The sequence below is a fragment of the Mchenga conophoros genome, linkage group LG17, assembly GCF_057382185.1.
Source record: "Mchenga conophoros isolate Kocher_MC1m ecotype Shallow Benthic linkage group LG17, M_conophoros_male_GT1.1, whole genome shotgun sequence".
In the NCBI taxonomy this organism is placed as follows: domain Eukaryota; kingdom Metazoa; phylum Chordata; class Actinopteri; order Cichliformes; family Cichlidae; genus Mchenga; species Mchenga conophoros.
Window position 1 is genome coordinate 13,602,532 of NC_140542.1, and position 24,559 is coordinate 13,627,090.

The following is a 24,559-nucleotide window of genomic DNA, read 5'->3' on the forward strand; positions in this document are numbered from 1 at the left end:
ATCCTACTTTGGAGTCCGCTGCGGTTTCACATGCACCTAAAAGCAATAGCATGGTAGAAAGTCATTAGGCCGCTGACGGCTACTCCACAGGGAATTATTATTGCCATCATCTGCCATATGGTGAAGCATTATTTAGTCACCGGGCCTCGGAGGTGTCAGGACAACTGAAAACCTTACTTGTCTTTCTAAACAGCAGTTGTTGATTTCTTTTTATGGGTGGCGAGGAACAGTTAGTCTGTTTAATCTTTTAACACCTTCAGTATCAGATTGAAGTGGGTTTGTGTGTGTGTGTGTGTGTGTGTGTGTGTGTGTGTGTGTGTGTGTGTGTGTGTGTGTGTGTGTGTGTGTAGCTTGACAGGGAGATTTTAGCATTCACTTGGATTCACGAGGAGATGTATCATCCATCCGGGATCACATTCATGTTTTAATCTTGTTCATGTAAAAATTCCCTCACAAGCACTTGGAGGGGAAATTCAGAAAAAACCCCACTGACACTCTGGCAGGCTTTTTTTAAACTTTCAAAAACGCAACTGGTGCCATATGAAAGACTTCTGAAACTGTATGTGTTTGCACTAGTGTGTGTGTGTGTGTGTGCAGGAGTGTGCAGGAGTGTGTGTATTTAAATGATAGTTGCATTGGAAATGTTTTTCTGCTTCCCTCCGACGTCTCTTGCTGAGGGAGATGAGAGGAGCTGACACACAGAATTAAAAATATCTCTCAATAACACTCCCACACACACACTGTAGCCCAAGAGACCACACACGCACACACACACACACACACTTTTACAATCGTACACACACACATACACTCTCTAACACACAGCCTACTGCTGAAGACTCTTTTTTGTGTCTCTCTCATCTATTTCATTTCCTCTCTTGTGCATATGGATGCATACGTACAATCTGCTGGCTTGAAAAAGACATTAAAGCAACAAGATTGAAGTGTCAATGAGATCTTTAGATGCTTTTTTATTACAATTTAAGTAGGTTCCTATTATGTAAAGATGGAAGAATAAAATCACTTAGGATTGCAGGGAGATTATGCGGATGATGGTGCTCACAAGGTCCTTCATTGGTTGTATAAATGCCAGCATTTATGTATGAGAGCAGGCTTCTGTGTTCGTCTATTTCTGTCTAGCACATGAGAAGCACGGAGTTAATTGTATTTGTATGAATGGCAGCTAGCAGGTTTTTATTCATGAATGCAAACAATGCTGAAGCAGCAGCAGCACCCACCTCAGCCCTGGTGAAGAGCTCCTATTCATGAATTTACTTAAGAGACGCTTTATCTGTCCCTGTGTCTCCCTGCCAACTGGCTCCAATCGCACACACACAGACAGACATCGGGGCCCCACGACCAGGAAGTCACCTGGCTGTGATTACCAGAGCAGCAGGCAGCAATCTCTGCCTCACCTGGTTTGAGGCGACGCTGGGTTTGCTCTGACATTTTCAAAGTTAATATCAAATTTATGGATTTACCTTTAGAAGCATAGCTTCCCCTGCATGCCTACATCTTCCAACACCACCTGTGTGCTTTTGTGTTTCCTTTTTCTTTTTTTTTGCGGCGGTCAGCCTCAAGTTTTGAGTAGTTCGGTCACTACCGAAGCTTCCTTCTCACCGCACGTACTTCATGTCACATCCTCAATTTCGAGAAATGTCAACAAGCACAATGAGCCAGCAGGGCAGGGCACTGTGGCACCCCTGTGCAGATGGATACGGACACAAACACATCGGCTGCACTCATCAGCTCAAACTACCTGAAAGAACATCAGACAGGAAAAGAGGAGGGGGGGAGACAGCAACACACGGGAGGCAAAAGAATTGGGAGAGGGAGCCAGGGTGTCAGATTGGGAAACACCTCAGCAGCATATCAGTCACAACTGCTAGCCTCACTGCCTCTGTTGCCATGACAACAGAGGACTGTCAGGCATCCTGGAGGGAGGGATGGTCCAAAAAATCTGCAGCTGTCACTTACTTCAGGAGAGAGGAGAAATGGAGCCAGTGTATGTGCTGCCTGACTGCGGTATCACTTCATTTCAACGGAGGAGATGCTAAACAGGAAAGATGAGACACTTTCAATGAGCCAGTTGAGATGTGACGATAGAAAATAATTCTGCATTTTCTGCTCCAAAACAACTTAAAACAGATCCAAAGCTTGGACTGGTTAAATAATATAACACAACATAGAAAGGGGGTGTATCTCAGAGTGTTTTATTGCAGAGTAGGCTACATAAAGAATGAATGTGGCCACAGTGACATCACTTATTGCTTTTAGGGTCTGTCTTTAGAAGCGTTGGCTTTAGCATTGTAGTCGCTGCTATGTTGATTTCTTGGAGACAGAAGTCACCATAATGGCAGATGGTGGAGTGCTAAGCTAACAGCTAATGCTACCAAGCTTGGTTAGCTAGCTACAACCACAGGATGTACCAGCTAAGGGGGGGGGGACAAAATCACTTTTTGCACTTATCTGGAGTCATGTTGAACATTTTAACATGAGCTTCTATAGGGACTGACTTGCTTTTTGTTCTACTTCTGATTCTGTTCTGCATAGGCCTGAACCCCCTCAGCCAGACCATTAACAACACTGTCTATGATAACCAACTACAGAATGTAGCAAACATCAGAACTAAGGGGACTGCACTACAACAAGGTTGCAGACATTAAGGATCCCTACAAGTAACCTGGAATCCCACAGGCAAATGGAAACATGAAGAGGCTGGTAGGAGAGCCGCAACCACCAAATAGCTGCAGAGTGACAGGAATGTCCTGAGGAGTCAGCAGAACAAGATCCGGGCACGGCAGGGTCATCAGATACCCTGCTGGGATAATCAGTTGTCCAAAGGAGGAGACAGAAGCCACTGACATCAAGACAAGAGAAACAGGAAAGCTCCCGATAAACGGTTTCACCTCAAGTCCAAAACCCTGAGAACAGAAGGAAGGACGCAAAAGAGTAGAGGACTATGGCCATCGGGACTATGGCAGAGCCATTGCAGGGGGGGCGCGGTATGAAAAGAAAAAAAAAAGAATGCTTGGACACTGATAGCATAGTGGACAAGTTTTTGACGGGGCTCCCAGCAAAGCAGGAGATGAAGCATCGCCAAATATGTTTCCAAACCAACTTCCTTCCAAGCCAAAGACTAGAAAATTTGGTGACGCATATCTTCCCTTTGGCTTCACCTGGACAAATGCCAAGGTAGGTCTCCCCTGCAGAATTGGTTTTCCCTGCGTCGGGAGTATGTGCTGGGCTCTCCAAATCACAGGGAACATTTTTCTTGTAAAACAAAGAGGGGCCTAGCAAAAAAAAAGTTTGTGAACCACTGGTATACAGGAACATCTTTGCCGAGTATGGAAGCCCTGAGATCAAAATAGGATATGCCCCACGGGGTGGTTAAGAATGAACAAGATAAAGACTGCCAGCAGGACACGTTGGGAATTCTATTTCATGCAATGATGGCATAGGGAGGACAACATTGTTTTTATCAATAACTGGGAACTGTTTGCCCACCCCCAGTAATTTTCCCTTAGTTTTTATGATTAGGAATTCTGACTCTTACTGTCAATCACTTTGTGAATAAATAAACATGAATAAACAAACAAACAATACACTCAATAGAAAAGAATAAAGTGGGTTTCAGACACTTGAGCTGTGAGTAAAATAGCTTCGCTATCTGTAGGTTATCTGCAATATTTAGTGTCCCTGGTCAAGATTCACCTTTATACTGTTTTTCTAAAAGCACCTGTCATGACTGATTTCCCATATGTTGCAACTCATTCCCTCATCTTGAGGTTGTTGAGAGCAGAAAAGGACGTCAGCTATATTGCATCCTAGCAGGGACTGAAGAATCAAGAGCAGTGTGTTTTCACTCTGTTGGCTGGCCCACTAGACATAATCTTCCTATTCTCGCCTTAGAATACAGTCAGATTGTCACTATTGATCTCAACACCGCAGTCTATTGATTACAGGCATGCTGGACGATAGTGGATATTGACCATGTAGTAATTGACTGTGTGCATGTAGAGACTTTTTGTTAAGGGAGCCCAAAGTGCTTCACATTGACTTCTTCATTGATGAGCCAGTTGGCTGACTTCTCCAGAGATCTTAGCAATCTAAAGCACACGTTCAACAGCAAACAAGGTCATCAGTGAGGGCACCAAAACACCTGCATTTGTCCTCCGAAGATATGTATGTGCACTCAACAGCAGCTTTTTTTAGATTTTAAAAGCTTGTTATTTTTGGCTTTGTCTGATCTCACAGTTGCTGAGAAGATGCTTCACACTGCTGAGGAGGTTTATGTATTATTCCAGGGCAGCCACATACAGAGTTATGTTTCTTTTGCTTAGGCTATTTCTGAAGGACGAATGTAACCCTGATATGATATAGCCTCTAGCCCAGCTTTTACCAGTGTTTCATTTGGAAATGTATGCACATAAGATTAGTTAGAAGATTGTATGATAACGGCCTCAAGGCCTGATTCACTACTATACTAAAAGGAAGGTGCGAACCGAGAAAAAATTAAATGTGAGAATTGAAACTGTATATATATATATAATTTTATTTTTTTTAATTATTTTTTGGGGGTTTTTATATATTTTGGGGTTTTTTGGGGTTGTTTTTTTTTATTCTTGCATGTGGTAAACCCCCATCTTTACTCACAACCGTAACATTAAAAGAAGGAATGGCGTGGAATGACATCACTGGTGCTGTCTTGTGGTGTCTGGCACTGGAACTTTGGTGGTGGATCATTTAGATCCTGTGGATTGTCAGGTGGAACCTTTATTGATCAAGCTTGTTCTGGCACATACATGAATGCTCAGTGGGAACGTGCTCCAAAAGGAATCAATAACTTTAACATTCTTCTGAAGATCAGGTCAGTGACTCAAATTAGTGGATGTGCAGCCTAGCAGAAGACTACAAGCCACATGTCAGTCAACAAGGTCATGAACCTATTCCGTCTTAACAGGATCCAGATGGCTCACCTGTTGTTTTAAAGTAAAAAATGTTTATGAGGGTCACTGCTCTTTCCAGACTTTCACATTGTCTCTGTTGTGCATGTGTATTAACGTGACACATATAATATACACATCACCAACACGCGCGCACATGTTTATGTTTCATAGCAAACCTTCGCCAAAGACTCCTGCTGAGCCATCTGCATATTTCACACCAAATTCAAATATTTCTCCCCTTTGATATGTAATTTCCAGCCCCTGCATGGCTTCATTTTTCCTGCTGTTAATCTTTGAGTTTTATATATTTACATATTCTTTTTTTAGCTGTATTACTTTCACTAATTCAGGCCATTATTTTTTTCAAAATGGATCTGTCAGCATGGAAACTAACAACAAGAACAGCTCAAAGCATATAAAATCTTTATATTTGATCTCTGTTTGGATATATGGACATTTTTAGGTGTCATAGAGATCTGGGTTCTTATATTTTTATACATTTACATGTATTTTTTATATTTTTAAGCAAAATATGTCCTGTCAGAGTGTTTCCGATTCAGCAGATGCTGCCACTTTTCAGGCCTTTTAGCCTTTTACTCCATTTTATCATAAATTAATACACAGTTATTCCACAGTAAATGGCGTTTTACTTCAGAGCTGTGCCTTCTGACTTGGAGGGAAAGCCCCCTTACAAGCTGTCCTGTCTGTACAAGTCTTGAAAAAACATTTACTTAAGCACTAATTGCACATTCCACCCCATTACAACTTGGCAGGATACTTTATGACATAGTCCACCGCCTATTAGTGTGTAATGACAACGTAAGAGGTAGCGATTTTGATACTCTATAATACAGCCCACATTCTTATTAGTAATGTACAATTATATTGTCAGAAGAAGAGGTCAGGGAACTTTAAGAATACTGCGTAATTACATAGTAATTATACACGAAAGCCATCATTGCTTAACAAAATACTTACACTATGGCCTGTGTTTCTTTTCTTTTCAAATCCACGCTACTTCTTACTTCAAACAAACAAACAAACAAACAAACAAACAAACAAACAAACAAACAAACAAACAAACAAACAAACAAACAAACAAAACAAACATAAAATACAGACGTTAGAATTTGTTTTTCCTTTCCTTTAAAACTGCCCATTACTCTCCTAGTTCTACTTTAACTTCATTCTAAGCATTAACATGAACCAGAAAGGTACATTTAGAATAATTCCGCGTTAAATGTTGGCGAGCTGTACAATAACTGTATTGAGTGATGAGTGTTATGAAGCGCTACCTGTTGTTTTTGCATTGTGTTTGTTTAGCGATAATGATACGCTTGTTGTACCACGATCCCACCTATTATTGTGGACAAGAGCTTCGAAACTTGAAGTGCAAACTCAGACTCAAATTAAATTACCTACAGCGCAATGCACTAAGATGCGAATAAATATTTACGTTTCTGCAAAAATGCGCCACATTTAGATTTTAATTCGGGCTATTATCACTCTGCGGAATTACCACCTTGTCTGCCTAAGCATCATTTTCTGTTAATTATCTGTGTAAAACTGGCGCTTGACTGCAATAAAACACACGAGGTGTGGAGCTGCGGGAAAGACCAAATTGTTGCTATATTGGAACATCCACGGGTGCAGCTGATCTATTTATAGCTGGGAACTACATCAGCTATGACTGCAGACACTGCGAGGGGAAATCACCAGCGCTGTTTCTGCCGCTGTCTTCTCACTCAGCCGCTGACATTTCACCGAAGTGAATGAAAAGCAGGAGAAGATCGCGGTGCAGAATGTAATGTTTACTCCGTGTCTCACATGGGGAAAGTGCACGCGGGGGAAAAGGATGATTAAATTGTTTTGTTTTGTTTTGTTTTGTGCGTGTGTGCGTGCGTGCGTGTGTGTGTATTGAATGATGCCCACTGAACCTCGTGGTAATGTGTTTTGATTATCACCACGAGCGTGACCCAACCGCTGAGCCCCGCTGAAGCGCAGGATTGCTGGTTACCCTGTCTGAAACGAGGCAGGTGGTCTGAGAGAGAGAGAGCGCGACAGAGTGAGAGAGAGAGAGAGAGAGAGAGAGAGAGAGGGGGGGGGGGGGGGGGGGGCGTGCGGCACACACTAGTCGGGCTACTCGGCAGATCAACAATCGTCAACCTGTGGATAGAGCGCACTGCGCCCTGCTGTATCCTCCACTGCCACCCTCTTCCTTGTGGCGCCGACCCCGAACCTCGGACATCCGGGACGCATGAACCGGGAGATGGTGCCGGTTCGATTCCCTAAAAGTTGAGCGGCTCGTGCGCCATCCCCGCTTCATGAATGGCCGGAACATGGAGGATATGCCATTCGAAAGAGTCAAGACGCGGCGGAGGAAGGGTCACTGTCCGGCCGGTGCACCCTTGGGTGCCATCGCCTGCGAGGACGAGTTCAACAGCCAGGAGCTGGAGGCTCTCTTCCAGAACTACAACCTGAAACTGGAGCAGACCGCCACCCTCAAAGCGCTGGCTGTGCTCATCGTGGCCGCGTCGTCGCTGTCCCTCGTAGAGCTGCTGTCCAGCCCGCGTCTCACCTTGTCCAAGGGCTCCAGCCCGGTGCACTGCGTGGTGTTCCTGTCGCTGTTCATCGTCACCAATGTCAAGTACCTGCAGGTGACGCAGCTGCAGCAGATAGCGAAGCTGGCCCTGCTGTTCAGCTTCACCTTCGCGCTGCTCTGTTGCCCGTTCCCGCTGGCTTTGGGCACGTCGGAGCTGGTGAATGCCGCTGCCCCTGAGCAAGGCGTGTGGCAGCTCATGCTAGTCACTCTCGTGGCTTACGTGCTGCTGCCGGTGCGGACCCTGCTGGCCGTGCTGTTCGGGGTGATGCTGGCGGCATCCCACTTCATCGTCATTGCCACGTCGGTGACGGGGAGGAAGCAGAGGCTATGGAGACCAGTAAGTGCTGCATCCGCACCCCGATCAGTCACCCATCCAAGTCGGTTGCTTAACAGTGTCTTCACTTAAGCAATGGCCGTATGCAGGTGGCGAGTTTGAGTTCCAACAACTTCTGTCCAAGTGTGCTTAAGCAGCTCGCTCCTGTGCTGCGTGGGAAGCTCCTAGTTGGACTGCGAAGTAACCGCATGAATGTAGACTGGTGCCGGGAGGCGGCATGCTTACTCAACATTCCCAGGAGGAGAAAAGGTTAAAAACATTGTCAGTGATCGATTTTAGCTGCGAGGCACTGTAGTTGTAAAGCTGGAAACGAGCACTTTCACTTTTGCGCACCAGCAGTAATGAAGTAGAGGGGGAGCTGTTCAACCGCCAATGCTGAAACACTGATCCTACAGGGTCCAACATACAGCTCAGCACTAGGACAAGGAATTAGATTGTAGATAAAAGTAAGAACAAACAAACAAACAAACAAACAAACAAACAAACAAACAAACAAACAAACAAACAAACAAACAAACAAACAAACCAAAAACACATCCTTAAGCCTTAAATATATATAAGGGTATTTATTAATATGGTTCCATGAAAAATTATCTTTTGTGAAGCTGTGTTTGCTGTTTGTCCAGTTCACAGCACAACAACACTGCTAAATCTTTGTGTGGAGGACGCAGTGTTCACCAAACAATAAGCGTGGAGTAGAACAAAGGTCCTGACCTATCAGAAGTAACACACTCAGGAAAAGAATGTTACTGCACCTTTAGATGTATAAACAGCTCATCACTGAGGAGGTACCCACTAAGATGACATACTTGTAGTCTTTGCGGGGTATTCTTGTGGTTTATACCACACCGGACACCGGGGACCAGTCTCTAACCACAACTTTTGAGTACTTTTCCCTGTATATTAATGCATCAGCATAACAACGAGATGAAGGTGCAGAATAAGTACAGGATTCCCCTTTATTTAAATAGGAAACCTGTTTGGAAAAATACATTTACCTTTATAGAAGTTTTTCCTAACCTTTCCAGCTCATGGCCTTTGCAATGTCTAATGAACTTGTTCATGACTTGTTCAACCAAAGAGAAATCTTTTTTTTTCTGTTTTCATATTAGAGATCCGAGGGTGTAAAATCACCCGCTAATCTGGGAAAATTGAATTTCCTGTTAATCATTCCTCACACATCAAATTTATCTTCTGTCTCAACCCCTTAATTGGAAGCCATCGTGCTAAAGCTGTTTGGTTATAACCGGACTAAAGCAGTTTTTGTTTAAGAGGTTGTAATTTGCTGGTCACAGAACAGAGAATGTATCACTCGTGCAGCTGTGCTGGGTTACACATGTCTGAGCTTTCACCTCTGACCCTATCGAGAATCAAAGACATGGACTGACTACAGGGTTCAATCTCCAAATTAGGTGTCGGATGGGATCGATAACCTCTATCAATAATGCACTTTGTCTGCCAGCCATTCCTCTGTAGAGCTTTTGATGCTTACCTGACATTAATTTTTTAATCCTGTGTTGACCTTCATGTCTGCCATTGAATCTGTCCCATGATCTAATCTAGCAGTATGCACAGCAGACACACACGTCGTCTTCAAAACAGCATCTGGATGCTGCCAGCTTTGTTTGGCATGTCTGTTCTTGTCTGTGCAGCTGGTGGCCAACGCCGTGCTCTTTACCAGTGTCAACTTGTCAGGGGTGTTTGTGAGGATTTTCACTGAACGCACCCAGAGGAAAGTTTTCCTGCAGGCCCGCGACTGCATCGAGGAGCGACTGAGGCTGGAGGATGAAAACGAGAAGCAGGTGAGGCGGCACACACGGACGCACCGGTGTTCAGAAAACAGCGGCCACACGTTTTAGCTCATCTTGCAGCGCGTATGTTCATAAAAACCTTTGCAGTCTTTGAAGAGTTTTTTGTTGTTGTTTTTTTTCCTTTCTTTTTTTTCATGAAGGTTTCAGGTGCCAATGTATTCTCACAGCCTGCCCACGGGCACGCAGTAACTATGACAGCAGCTATTTAAGGAAAGAACAATTACTGTGGCACATGCACCAGCGCCACCATCCACCCCCTCTGCATACACCTACATGGATTTAACTGTGGAACCATCAGGCAACTTTAACACACCAGAAACACTCTCTTTTGCACAGCACCCTCCCCACCCACCATGGGCACGAAACCCACTGATTTATAGAGTATTGATTGTCTCGTGTACAGTACAAAATATGCCCAAATATGAATCTCACCTTTGCTATAGCAAACATTTGCAAGTGCACGTGCACACTTAGCACCTGTGCTTTGTAGATTAGATGATGATATGCTGTGTTTTCCTCAGCAGTAACAGCCTCCCTTCTGACAGGTAATTACACAAGCAGATTGCTTTCATGGCCTTCCTACTCCAATAAAGGTCACATTTTATCTGACTGAGAGAAAGATGTGCAGAACCCTGATTTGGATCTATCAACAGACAGCAACCAGGCTTCTGCTGATGTGCTCATGAGCAAAACATCTCAGGCTTGAATATCTCCCATCACGTGGGTCAAATGAGCGTTTGCTTTCAGGTGGTTCTACGAGTTGCACTGACTCTTGAACATGTGTGGACTACACACTGCACTTCTTGTGCGGTGAATTGATTTCCCCGTTCAATAGTGAAGCTTCCTCTTCCTTCCCACAAGCCGGGAGAGGCAGAATATTTAATTTGCCAGTGACTGCAACAAAGCAGTCCTGACACAAGGTCCACTCGTGAGAATTGTCTGAAGCTTTCTGCTCTATCCCGCAGCCTTCATCAATCTTCATGAGTGGGCTCAGTTGTCAAGGAGATGGATCTGTTGTAGGAACCCAATATCTGTTATGGCTTCATCCATTGAGCACTGAAAAGCATTGGAGTTCATTTTTGACTTTGGAAATTGTCAGGTAATGACAGATTAGACCATCATCATTATTATTATATTTACTGTACACTCCATGATATCAGTGAAAGTGTGAGACATTGATGGGCCATGGAAAAACAAAACAAAAACAAAACAAGCAAACAAAAAAAAAAAGTAATTTGAGTTGGGATGAGCACCAACCTCGAGTGTGAGAAAGTGAGAAACTGCAGTTCCTGGCATGACCACTTGGGGCTGATTCTAAAAGGAGGTCAATCACAATAGATTCCCATTTTAAAACTGCTGGAAACTACAGAATTTAAAAGCATTCATAATAACCGTACAGAGGCTTTCTTTGTCCATCCGGATTCTGGTAAGAATTATTGGTGTGGCTGCTTTAATTGACAGGTAAACTGCAAACCATAGCTGTCTGTTAGGCTTCATCACTGCTAATCCACTCCGTGAAGTGGACCTCTGTGCTGTGTTTGTGATGCTCCTGCTTTTAGGAGCATTTTAAATTGAAGTGTCTGATAAATAATATTGACTTTCATGTCATACAGAAAATAGAAAAAGTGTTTGCTTCAGTTTTGAATGACATTTAAGGATTTTATGTTATTTAGCACTAATTAAAAGATATAGAATGTGTGTCTGAGCATTGCACGTCTACAGTCTATGAATGCAGCTTTCTAACAAGGCTTGCTAGCATGAGCTGATGGCTTACTGTAGCAAGTCATGTCAACATCAAGTCTTGAAACTGCAGAGTGACGAATGCCTATTAATGAACACCATCCCAATAGCTTTTTCTAATCTGAAGACTTTGAAATATTTGGTTCAGTGTTTTTGGTGTCAAAAATATTTTGTTTTTTTAAACCCAGAAGTGATCCTAATACACAAGTGTCGAACTTCAGGCCTCGAGGGCCGGTGTCCTGCAGGATTTAGATGTGTCCTTGATCCAAAACAGCTGATTTAAATGGCTAAATTACCTCCTCAACATGTCTTGCAGTTCAACAGAGGCCTGGTAATGAACTAATCATTTGATTCAGGTGTGTTGACCCAGGGTGATATCAAAAACCTGCAGGACACCGGGAGTTCGACACCCCTGTCCTAATGTGATGATAAGGTAGATTTCTTGAATTATCAGGTAATGCTGAAAAAACTTGGTTAGATAGGTGGTGACATACTACACCTGTTAATTATTGTTAAGAAACACAAAAATATCACACTGTAAATTCACTCAAAACACAGCAAGCAGACCTTGATGTAGCTGAGATGGCACCCTGGCAGTCAGCAGCCAGCTTTCGATCAAAGCCATCGCACAACAAACAATATGAGGTTTTTAGCCTTAATTGAACTTGAATGGTTTTTAAAAATGTTTTAAAAAAGAAAAAAAGAAAACGCACAGTTGTCATGAAAGTAAAAATCAGATACAGACTACAAAAGTTTCTTGTACATTCTTTATTGATATTTTCACTTTCACCTTTTCTTTTTAAAGCTCTGGAAGTTTATGCATGCTAGATTCTGGTTTGAGAAAAAAAAGCCCAGAAAAGTTAACTTTGTTTTTGAGCAATGTAAAAGTAAAATTTGCATTGAAATATTTCTAATAAGCCAATAACAGTTGTACTTCTTTCTGGCATTTCAAGAGTCAACTCCATCATTGCATCCACTTTGGAATCTAACAGGTGTCTTCCAGATAAGTGGAAGACATTAATAAATTATTATTTATTTAATCAATCAAATCAATTATTGTCTTACACATAAGTCAAATACATTAACAAAGCACGGAACAAAAAACGATTCAGACTGTTGTCATCATGATTTGCGCACCTTGCACACATGTAGAACAGGAAAGATGCGTGCACACACAAACACAGTGACAGACTCACACTCAGACTCCATAATGGAGAATGATGGCTGTTTTAAAAGCTGCTCTCCAGTATCTCTTTGTGTTATTCTCAGGTGAGGAGCAGTGATGTGAATGGAAGTATTATGTGAAAAAGAGTTGGAGGGAGACACGGGAGAGCCCTGGCTGCTTTTATAACCCTGCCACTCAACAGCTATTCACCATAGCTGCCTGATGATTCATTGTGCATTTACAACCGCTTGACATCCTGCTAGAGTTTCAAGCATACTTCATGCCGCTGCAACTGAGACTATTCACACAAACAAAAACAAATCTGCTTCTAGGTGTAAATGCCACTTTATGCCTGTGCTGAAAGGATGTTGTTGATGAAGTCATTAAATTAGCTTTCAAATGTTCTCTGGGCTGCATTCTAGACATACATGGGCATGAAACTACCATACCATACTCAGATCTTTTTCAACCATGAATGAATTCATAGAAGAATGCTGGAAAAATAGTCATCCATAATAACCAAAAAATATTTCATTTGTGAAAGTCAGAAAATGAAACACGTAATAAGCAATGTTTGGGATTCTAACGGTATTGCAGCAAGCGCTGTTGCAAAGACACTACTTCACCAAACCAGGAAGGAAGGTTTTGTTACTTCCTTTGTTATGTTTATTACCAGTTGGGTGTCTGTTTTAAAGCCCCTTGAATCTCAAAGTGTTCTCTGCTGTGTAAATGCTTTTTCTATATTAAGACTTGCTTATTTTTTATTTTTTTTTTCTCTTCAAGCCTTGCCATAATGGTCCATTTGATTCACCTTTTATTGTTTATTTTATTTTCACTTGCTGAATACGGGACAGACTTGACTGGGGAAAGAAGGGGAGAAAGAAAGAGGGAAAGAGAAACAGCTGAGAAGAGGGACGGGGGAGAAGGGCAAAAAACAAAAACCAACAGAATGGGCAGAAAAAAAGAAAAGAAAATGCATATATCAATCACCTGGATCACCTGTTGAGAAAGAAAAAAGAAAACAAGCAGAAGAGAACAAGAGTAATAGAATAAACAACATCACAATGATATATGGGAATATGACAGTAAATACTAAATATTAAACATCATTGTGCAGCACATAAGATCAACAGAACACAGTGTGCTTTGAGGTAGGAGCCAAAAAGGGTGTAGTTTGTGGGTGTGATCACCCGTGTGTACACCTGTGAGCATGGACGCGCTTGTTTTTTTAAAAAGGTTCCTTCATGTAATGATCTGCTAGAGGGTGGGTGTGTGTGTGTGTGTGTGTGTGTGTGGGGGGGGGGGGGGGGGGCATGAAGCAGGTATGGAGGAGATCAAAACTCCAGACATCCAGAGGCCCCCAGAACACAAGAGACCAAGGAAGACCAACAGAGGGGCAGCCGCGCCACTGTCCCAGAAAGAGCTGAGGAGAGTCCCAGATGAGGGCTCACTCAGCAGCCGCGGAGCAGAAGCCAGGGGGAGTTGCAGTGACGCGCCCGTGAGCTCCGCCGGCAGCCAGCCGTGCCTGAGAAACTGCTACTATCTGCCACGACAAACAACTACTTTAGCTTAGGTGGATAAGCTAGCCACTAGGCTAACATCTATGATTTTTAAACCCCTTAGCCTTAGCTGTGGGCTAATTAAGTGGCTAAGTGACTAGCTTACTAACCTACACTCAGCCACCATTCCAGGTTTGGCTGCACTGTAAAAGTAGCCTGTCAGCAAGGCTACTTTTTGGACATACATTAAATCTGATATGTGCATGGGAAAATTTGAGTCTGGTGAAATACTGGTGGCAGTACTCAAAGAAAGATTTATTAAGGTTTTTCAGTCACATGACCACTAAACACGTGATGATAACTTGTCTGCCATTTTGCACATGTGACAATGTGGAGTCAAGTGAATTAGGCACACAGAAAAGTCTGTAACCACCTGGTAACTACTGGTAATGAGGGAAAAACCTTTAGCAAAAAAAAGTTTTTGCTAAAGGTTGATGGAAGCTGGTGTGTAACTGTTTGCTAAACTGCCATTCATGCAAGCCTAGAGATTGGTCGCTGATCCTTTGGCAGCTGCTGCATTCTTGGGATAATGTGTATTCCCTGATTGGTTGCCAAAAAGCCTCCTTGTGATTGTTTTTTTTGCTCGCAGATATCTGCAACTGCAATACAAAATGACTTATTATGCTTGAATACAAAAATACACTTTATATCCTTCTCTCCTCTTTTAACCCTTTCTTCTTCAGGAGCGTCTACTAATGAGCCTACTGCCCAGGAATGTTGCCATGGAGATGAAGGAGGACTTCCTGAAGCCGCCTGAGAGGATCTTTCATAAGATCTACATCCAACGTCATGACAATGTCAGGTATGGGGGTGTCATGACAACTGTGGACCACAGACGTGTGCGGAGCGACTGGAGTGTTTTGATCCAGGTGTCACTGGTTGTGACGTCAAGGTCAAGAATAGAAGCAGAGCAATTAAGATTAGCCATTAACGCAGATGCAATCAGGCAGCATAAAGGTTACAGGGGGCAATGCAGAGTGCTGTTGCCACCATAAACAGATTAAAAATAATTGTCTTTCCTGCCTCACATACATATTGCAGATGCAAAAAATTTGCTTTAAAAACAGATATTTTCGATACTTTAAACATTAAGTGTAACAGATTAAAACCTGAGCTTTTTTTTATTAGAAGCCCTGGTGAGATCATTTTGATGAGGGCACATACTGGAACATCTTTATGACTCTAAATCAAAAGTTCCTTTAACAGTTAGACACAAGTTTATTTACAGTCATGTAAAAAAGGACGTTTTCACAGGATTTTTATACAGTCCTATAAAAAACTAAGCACACCCCATGTGCTTAGCTTGTACAACCATCTTTAGCAGCAATAAATTGAATGACTTGATCTTTTACTGTATGACTTCATCAATCTCTCACATTGTTTTGTAGGACTTTTGGCCCACTGTTCCTCACAACATTATTTCAGCTCACAGAGGTTTAGAGGCATTTGTTTATGCGCACCTCTTCTAATGTCCAGCTACAGAATTTCAGTCAGGTTGACATCTGGACTTTGACTGAGCCATTGCAAAACCTTGATTATTTTCTTTTTCAGTCTTTTGTTGCATTAGTCAATTTTAGCCAGGCTTTAGCTGTCAGACAGATGGCTTGTCTTGGTCCTGTAGTTTCAAAAAAGGCCAAATCATCACCTCTCCTCACCACCATGTTTTAAAATTGGTACTTTGGTCTTATTTTGGCCTCTTGTTCTCCTACAACATTAAATATGCTAAATGAGCGTGTAGAGTCGGACATATAGTCCTTGCATATTTTGCATTTTCTCTAAACTATGCAAAGTCTGATGATGAATTTGCTGGTATTTCCACTTTTGTTTGTGGCATTGTATTTATACCCACCTGAATGCTCCAGCAAATGAACAAACCCCCTGGTTTTATAGACGTGGCACACAACACTTGACTGCTACTTACCCTCTTAATTCCTGGCAGTAAAAATGCACTCAGTTTTTCACAGGTCTGGTTAGAATCCTGTGGAAATGTCCTTTTCACATGACTGTGGCTTGTTAAATTGCAATTTCAACACAGAAAAGTTTGAGAAAGCAGACTTGGTCAAACTTAACATTAAGTGATCAAACAGAGTATCTCCAGCTCCCATCGCATTTTTGTTGCTTATTTGTAGCTCATTTTCGAGCTGTTTAGTTTCACACTCACTGGTTTCATGGGATCATTTTCAGCATCAGCAAGCAGCTGTTTCATTTGTAAAGGAGCCCTAAAATCTACTGTTTCAATGGGAAAATACTGTTAGCAGCTATCTGTCGAACACAGCGGTCCCATCGAGCAACTAAAAGAGCTAGATGCTAGAGTGAGGTAATGATTAAGTTTGCACCCTATCGCACCAAAGGAGACAAAATGACAGATGAAATACTTCAGTTTCAAAACTCACTAACAAAAGGTGTTGCAATTAAGAGGCAGTAGATCTCCAGTGCAAGAATGTTTCTTATACAAACAGTGTTAAAACTCAAGCAAGATAATAACGGGCATGACTGTAAAATGGATAAAGAACAAAACAGACGAAGTTAAACATAATGGTGAGTGTGCATCAGTATAGAAGTTTTCTATTGAGTTATTTGTCGCTATGCAGTCATGTTGTAAATCCATTATATGAAAAGTACAACCAATAGCTGGACTCAAGTATAGTGAAATATGATCAACGATTTCTCTTGCCTATCTCCAAACCTTTTCATCTCTATAAAAGTGGAGTTGAAGCATACGATTGCGGGTCCCCTCGAATGCCATCAGTGAACTTGTCGTCCATTTCTAATTGTAAGTGGCATCTATCGGAGACTCCCATTTGACAGCCTTTTGCAAAGGACTGCAAGCTAACTGAAGTTCAAATATTTTTAACTTGTGTCAATGTGAATTTAACAGGAATGAATGTCCACAACATCATGACAAATCCCCAGCATCCTAGGCCTATTACAGCATGACTTAGGGCGTTTTCATACCTGCGGTGTTTAGTCCATTGAAATCGAACTTTGATTCGTTTTCCTACTTAGTGTGGTTCACTTGTCCAGGTGTGAACACAGTAATCACACTTGGATTTGGACCAAAACAACTGCGTCGAGACCCTTTGGAAAAGGTGGTCCAGACAAACTCGAGAGCAGTTTATTTGTCTGACTAACAGGTGTACCTTGCAAGCTTGAGCTAAAAAACGTCCAGTAACCACGTATGCTTTGTGTTCTTAATGCAGGCAAGTACCATAGACATGGGCTAGCAACTAGCTGTGCCAGTTGTAATTGTCCATGTTCTACAAGTCCAGAACATAATACTTTCTTCCTGTATTTACTTTTGTTGCTTCTGCCCAATGAGCAGACTTAACACTCTCACGTGGTTTGTAGGGAATCATTTTCATTTGCTTGGAGTTCAGTTGGATTTTTCTCTGTGTGAAAACAAATAAACTGATCAATTGATCTGGATTAAAGCAATTGAAGTATAGGTGTGAAAATGCCCTGAGGAATGGTTCAGCTTCACCTGATCCAGTCCAAACTATAAGTTTCAAACATCTGGAATTTTTTTTTTTTAACTTTATCTGAGACATATAGTAAGTTAATTAAACATCTTTTGGGCTCATTGACTGTTGGCTGTGCAGAAAAAACAATAATCTGAGCAGAGTTTGATTTGAACATTTTATGATTTTTTTTACATTTTGTAATTTACATCATTAATAAGTAATCTACTCATCAAGCAGCTAATATTTACAGGTGAATTTTTAAAGCTATTGGATGGGCCAGCTCTAATGCGCTTGTAATGAAAAATGTGTGTGAGAACTTGGCTTGACTTTGAGCTGATTACATTCCAACGAGGCAGTAAAAAGAATAGGAGAGCTGTATTAGTGCTGCTGAGGGTAGGAGTCGAGGACTAGGTAGCATATCAACAGCACTCCTGTCAAGAGACAATCCTCCCCACTCTCTTCTTGCTCATACTGTCTGCCTGTCTGTCTGCTCGGCTCCCACACTCACTCACATCTCAGGAACATCGCCGCCTGTTCACCAGCCTCTACTGGCACTCAGCCAAACATCATGGGGCTGTGCTCAGCGAGCATGCTCCCGCTCGTCTCTGGGGAGCTGCTGGAAACACATACACACATAAACGCATGGCAGTAAAAAAAGAAAAAGAAAAAAAAAAAAACACCTCCATGTTCCAGAGCAGAGACATACAGCCCCCCAGATTTGGTCCGCCTTTTGATGTGACCCTGAGAACGTTTGATCATACACCTATTTAGCTCCGGCACCACTGCCACCTTCTCCTCTCTACCCCACTGCCCCCAACACACATCAGCACGATCTGCAGCACAGCACCATTCAAAGATAAATGGCACAACGGAGCGCTTCTGTCGAGCGGCAGTCGTGATCCGAGCTTTGCATACATCAGACTCCTCAAGAACTATAGTGTACTGCCAAAAAAAGAGTGCAGCTACTCAGTCACGATGCAGAAAATAGGCCTTCCTCATGCTATCGAGCTTTCACTCATTTTAGTGACTGAGGGGAATGTGTGTGCGCCTGTGTAACAAAAAACATTTTGTCATCGTGTAATTGGTCTGGTGTGTAGTCTTATTTGTTCTGTGACTGTTTTTGTAGCCGTTTAACAACATTTGAGAAAACACAGAAACTAGAGCACTGGTCATTTGTTTATATAAAATGGATAATCTGTGGTCCATTTTATCCCTAGTGGTCAGGTTTGGTGTTCCTCTTCACTGAACCTCCCCTCCCTCATCCAGAACATTGCTTAGCAACTACAGTCTGTCAAGGTTTACCCACAGGTTGAACAGGAATGCCCAAGATTACTAACATGAATGGCCTGGTTCTTCCAGAGATCTCTTCCTGTTTAAACCGAGTTCTTTTTCCCTACTATTGCCAAGCGCCTGCTCATTAGGGTTTTCTCTCTAACATTGCATTTTTCACTGATGATGACATGGTTTACACTAAGATTATTGACTCTGCTTTATTTATTTCATCTGGGAAGGTTTGATTTCCAGCAAATCTAGCAAAAAGTAATGAGACAGATGCAATGATGTAGTGCTGAAAACAAATTAGTTCTGACTAGGAAAAACTGTGAAAATTGTCAACTTGAATTTGCTGTACCAGGGATTAGTGCTGTCACTGACATTATACAGAGCCAGGAGTGGAAACAGGGGACCTCGTTATTTGAAGTTTGACATGTTTCATATGACGATGCAGGAACAGTAAATGTATGATAGAAATTAAGACTAATCTTACAGGTCTCCTTAGAAATTAGTCAACAGAAGCATTTGAAAAAGAAAAAAACTATTTTAATCAACTCTTGCAGCTAAAATTAGCTCAGTCTGCTAAATGATATGCAAGCAGCTGTTGTTTGACTGTAAACTAGAAGCCTGATTATGCCTACCTCTGTCTTAAATCAAACTACAATCTGCCACTGTAAAAGGTATCACAAAAGAATAGAAGGCCTAACACATGTAGCATAATATCCTTATTACTACTTAAAAACCTCACAGGCTGGAGGTTATGGGGAAAACATGTGTCATTATTTCTCAAGCGGTATCTATAAAAGTAAACCTAGGCCATTATGATCAGCTCCACACAGCACAAGCCGGCTCTGATCCCTATACTCCACCGAGAGCAGTGATTTTCCACTGAGTCAATAAGATCCATAACACCTTGTTTTGCTGCCATCTGGCCTGCCTCTGAGCAAATGAATGAGGGGCTAAGTAGCTTTCAACACCTTCCTCCACCCCACTTCAGCAGCTAGCCAGAAGCAGGCAATTTAGCTCCGTAATTGATTTAGTGTTTGGCCTAAAAGATGCTTTCACTTATCAGAGATTGGATTATAGTATTTGCTGTTTGCTCACTATTAGTCAATTTGTCGCTCCTGTGTGATCTGTTGGTATTGTTTTGTTAAAGAAAAACATTGCTCTGTACAGTTAACATATCCCATCCTTGCTTGTTGAGTGTATTTTTTTTACTGAATTGAGAACCACAACATGTTTGGTTGATGGTGAACAGGAGGGAGAGCAGGAGGAATCAAAATCAGCTGTCATCGTGAACTGAGCGCTTCACTTTAGATTAAAATCTCTTTTTCATTCTGTCTCGACAGCATCCTGTTTGCAGACATTGTGGGTTTCACCAGCTTGGCTTCTCAGTGTACAGCTCAGGAACTGGTCAAGCTGCTCAATGAACTCTTTGGGAAGTTTGATGAACTGGCTACAGTAAGTCCTCTCCCTTTCCTCTCTGGCTACTATCTATACTTAATTAATAGCAAAGACCATGAAAATCACATTAAGCCTGTGTAAAGGATGGAATTGTGATTTAACACAGGTGTTATTCTAGAAGGGAAACACTCCTCAAAAATGGACGGAGCAGTGGAGCAGCCAAGGGAATGCACTGAATTAAAAACTGTGTCACTAAAATATAATTTATTATACAAAACAGTTAAAAATGCAAAAGCAATTAAAACAACCCTGGCCAGGGAAAACTCACAATAAAAATCAATAAAACAAAAACATTAAAAGTCCAGTGGCGTCCGCCACGGTGTAAAAGTCACTAAAAGTTAAAAATCCAGCCAATCGGAGAAGAAGGGAAAACCCGGCGGCGTCCTCGCCGTCCTATCAGTGTTTCCGCTCCGGGGTTTTGGAAGAGAGGGGCAGCGACAGTCACTATTCTTATTAATGGCTACGGTTATTGTAGTTGGATAAGTCGTGAGACTTACCCCAGATGGGCAGAGCTCTTAACTCTGCCCGCCGCTTTCCTGTAGCACGCCAACCGGCACCAGCCCATCTCGCCGTGGGAGTTAGGGCGCTGTCCCTCTGGCCACTGATTCCCCACCGTGATCTGGCCTCCAGTTATTCCAGCAGCAGAACAGCTCCCTCCGCTTCTCTGCTCGCTGGCGTCGTCTTGCTCTCCCACGTCCTGCACGCCAACCTTTACCAGCCCCGTCTGGGCTTGTTGCCGCCGCCGCCTGATACAGTTCACTCCACCATTTTTGCCTCCTCGTCTCCCATCCCTCTTATTGGGCTCCTCCAATGAATACCATAAAAACATGCAATAAAATCCATAAAAATAAAACACTGTACAATATTAAAATATTAAAAAAGTAAAACACAGCAAAACATGCACAATAAAAAACCCTAGGTAACTTGTCTCTTTCCACCCCGTGACACCTGTTCTCAGGATACAAGAGCAGTTGATTGAGATTAAATACCAATTGCTGGCTGTAAATTCTTCCATTCTCAGAATTCCACTTTGTCAGATTCAAATGTCCGAGTTTCACTAATATGGTAGCCACTTGTTGATATTGGTGTGTCACCGAAGATACATCATCAAATAGTCATCTATTTACACAGCTAGCAAAAGAGGTGCTAGAAATGCATTTGATCTTATTAACTGAAAACTGTAACTCAGTTACCCTGAGCACTTACACATTATGCAGTAAATTACAATTTACAATTGTCATTACAATACCTAGCAGTGAAAGCAACAGCAGTTTAACAAGCAGCAAGGAGCACAATTGGAAGGGATTTATGGATAACTATTTTATCCTTTCATGTGCACTCAGCATTATAGAAAACCCAACCCCTAAAAGCACCAAGATGAAAAATCCCCCACAAAAAATAAATTAAATGCTTTACTCAAAAAGCTAAAGGAAAAAATTGGGGGAAAAAACACATGCTGGATATCTAACCCATGTGGACTGCGTAATGTGTTAGGTTTAAAAGGATGGAAATAATAATTGAATAATTCATCATCTTGATTATCAATCTGCAGAGAGCTGAATTCAAAGACACCAGTGATGGACCAAAACATAATGTCCCAGAGATTGGTGCAGGTTTCATTGCCATGCACCATGAGGAACCCAGGACCCACTGCAGCAGTGTGGGGTCTGAAACCGGGTCCAAGTTATCATCCTGATACCTAATGGCAGTCAGGGTGCTGTTACCTAGCCTGTTTGAGGTCTGTTGTTAGTCTTCTCAGCCCATCACTGACCCACCACCATAGCGGTCATACTGAATGATGATACAGACAGCTTAATGTTTTCCATGGCTTCTCCAGACTCCTTCACATCTGTCCATATGTGCTCAGGGTGAACCGATCTTCCTGTCTTTAGCCCCAAACATTTGCAGTAGATGAGCCTGTTTCTGCTGGAGGTTCCCTTCTGTTAAAAGCAAGTTTTTCCTTCCCACAGTTGCCAAGTGGGTCGTCTGATTGTTGAGGTTTTCTCTCTGTTATTGTAGGGTCTTTACCTTACAATATTAAGCACCTTTAGGCGACTGTTGTTTTTATTTCGTGCTATGCAAATGTAAATTTGAATTGAATGGAACTGAATTGAACCCTTGAAAAGCACACGGCATAAATGCTAACTGTGCCGGGCTGTGAGCACAGGGCCCACTGGAGGATGTCAGGCCCCCAGGCCACCCTCAAAAGTCTATTTCTGATTGAAACCTTCACATTCAGGTAATAGCATGTATTGATGTGGTATCCTGGTGAAATTGGACTACCTGTCCAACAATAAATTAATACCAAAGCAGCCGAAACCGATTAACAACCTCTCTGCTACTTCACTGACCTGATCGATATCCCTGAGGTTTAACTGAATTGATGCTATACTCTGATTAAAGAGTGTCCGTTTGATATTTTTCGAGCAGTATATTAATGTATTTTTGAAGTTAGTGAAATTTACTAATTTTTGTGGCCTTTTTCTTTTTCAACATGGTTACAAGAATTGCTGTAGGTAGAAACCAACTACGGATTTTGTTGGGTGAGAACAGTCTGAAAGGTACTATAAACTGCTCCACAGTGGGACCAAATCTCAGGCCAGACTGTCTCCACAGCACAGAGAGTAAACTTATGTCAAGCTTCTGTTTAGCTTCCAGTGATAGGGAGCTAGCCAAGCCCATGTAACATGTATTACTGGAACTAGTAACAATAATTTATTAATGGATGTAAGCTTGGGAGGTAGTTGAAGAAGGAAACTCTAGTTGGACACACATACTATGCTCCAGTCTCCTCATGTCACTTAGAAAATACATCCTTCCACTTTTGGTGGCCTATTTAAGCTGTAGGATTCCCCATCTCTCCTTCTGACATGCAAATACTGCTGCACTCTTAAGTGCTGTTCGTCAACATCATCCACCTGCAGGCTCCGGGAGAGATATTTTACTCATTACTCCCTAATTTAATATATAGCATATTTGGAGGAGTGATGATCTCAGAGCCTGGAAGCAAAGTGCTGACTGTAATCTGCTGCTTTAATACTTTATTCATTTCGATCACGAGTTGTTTGCATTAACACACAGTTGGTGACAGTGATGAGACTTACAAATAAACTAAAAATAGACCAAAAATGATGATATGAAAGGCATTAGTGGTTTTATTATTTGTATATGTGGCAGAAACAGCATTCACATTCTCCCCACTTCAGATATTCATGTTGTTAGCCATTCATATCCTCGACAGCTTGCTGTCAAACTCTTCCACAAGAGTGCGTCATCTCCCATTTGGCTGTTTGCAGTCTTCAGTGCAGAGAGAGCCAGTTGGTTAATTGGTGAAAAAATAATTAGGTGAATGATTGGCCTGACTTCTTGCGCTGGCTCATTCAGTCAGTATATACAGGGTGATACTGGGATGTGTAGGTAATGCTGTTTTCTTATTGGTTATTCAGCGACATCAGCAACTCATTAAGGAGGATAACAAAAAAAAAGAGAAAAAAAAGTTTTGAAGGCATTTTTTTAGTCCATCACACAACTAAATGACACTTTGTAGCTAAGTGAGAGTTTGAGCATTGCACAGCCATTCATTCAATTGTTCTGATATTCGAGTGTGCACTGACAATCAAGCTGAGCTGCACTCCTGGCAGCGATCTTGGTGGTTCACTGTATACAGGGCACACCTGTTAAATTGCTTTGATCTTCCCACAGTTGCTGTACATATTTTAATGCCGGATCCACTTCAACTGCTGTTGTATACAGGATGGGCCATTTATATGGCTACACCGTAATAACATGGGAATGGTTGGTGATATTAAAGTCCTTTTTGTGGCACATTAGTATATATGAGGGGGCAAACTCTTCCAGATGGGTGGTGACCATGGTGGCCATTTAGAAGTCGGCCATCTTGGATACAACTTTTGTTTTATCAGTAGGAAGAGTGCCATGTGACACATCAGACATATTGGTAATGTCACAAGAAAAACAATGGTGTGCTTGGTTTCAACGTAACTTTATTCTTTCATGAGTTATTTACAAGTTTGCCTTTGTTCACAGCCATTGACATGTTGAAGAGGTTAACACGTGAGGAGCAGATCGAAATTGTGTTGATATCTGGTATATACCATTCCTCCCACAGTCCAAAGACATATAATTAGTGGGATTAAGTTACCTGATGAGTCCAAATTAGCCATAGGTGTGAATGTAAGTGC

General features: G+C 42.1%; 1 protein-coding gene across 2 annotated transcripts in view; it reads left to right on the plus strand.

The window, feature by feature from the left end:
• The first annotated feature begins 7,104 nt into the window (after window positions 1-7,104).
• LOC146555171 (adenylate cyclase type 1-like) overlaps window positions 7,105-24,559 on the plus strand; it is a 64,380-nt gene continuing 46,925 nt past the window's right edge. For both annotated transcript variants that reach the window (XM_085251809.1, XM_085251808.1), the window contains exons 1-4: window positions 7,105-7,888; window positions 9,538-9,687; window positions 14,844-14,962; window positions 20,243-20,354. In XM_085251809.1, the coding sequence (XP_085107935.1) occupies window positions 7,274-7,888; window positions 9,538-9,687; window positions 14,844-14,962; window positions 20,243-20,354 (996 nt within the window). In that variant the 5' untranslated portion in view covers window positions 7,105-7,273. The remainder of the gene's footprint in view (window positions 7,889-9,537; window positions 9,688-14,843; window positions 14,963-20,242; window positions 20,355-24,559) is intronic.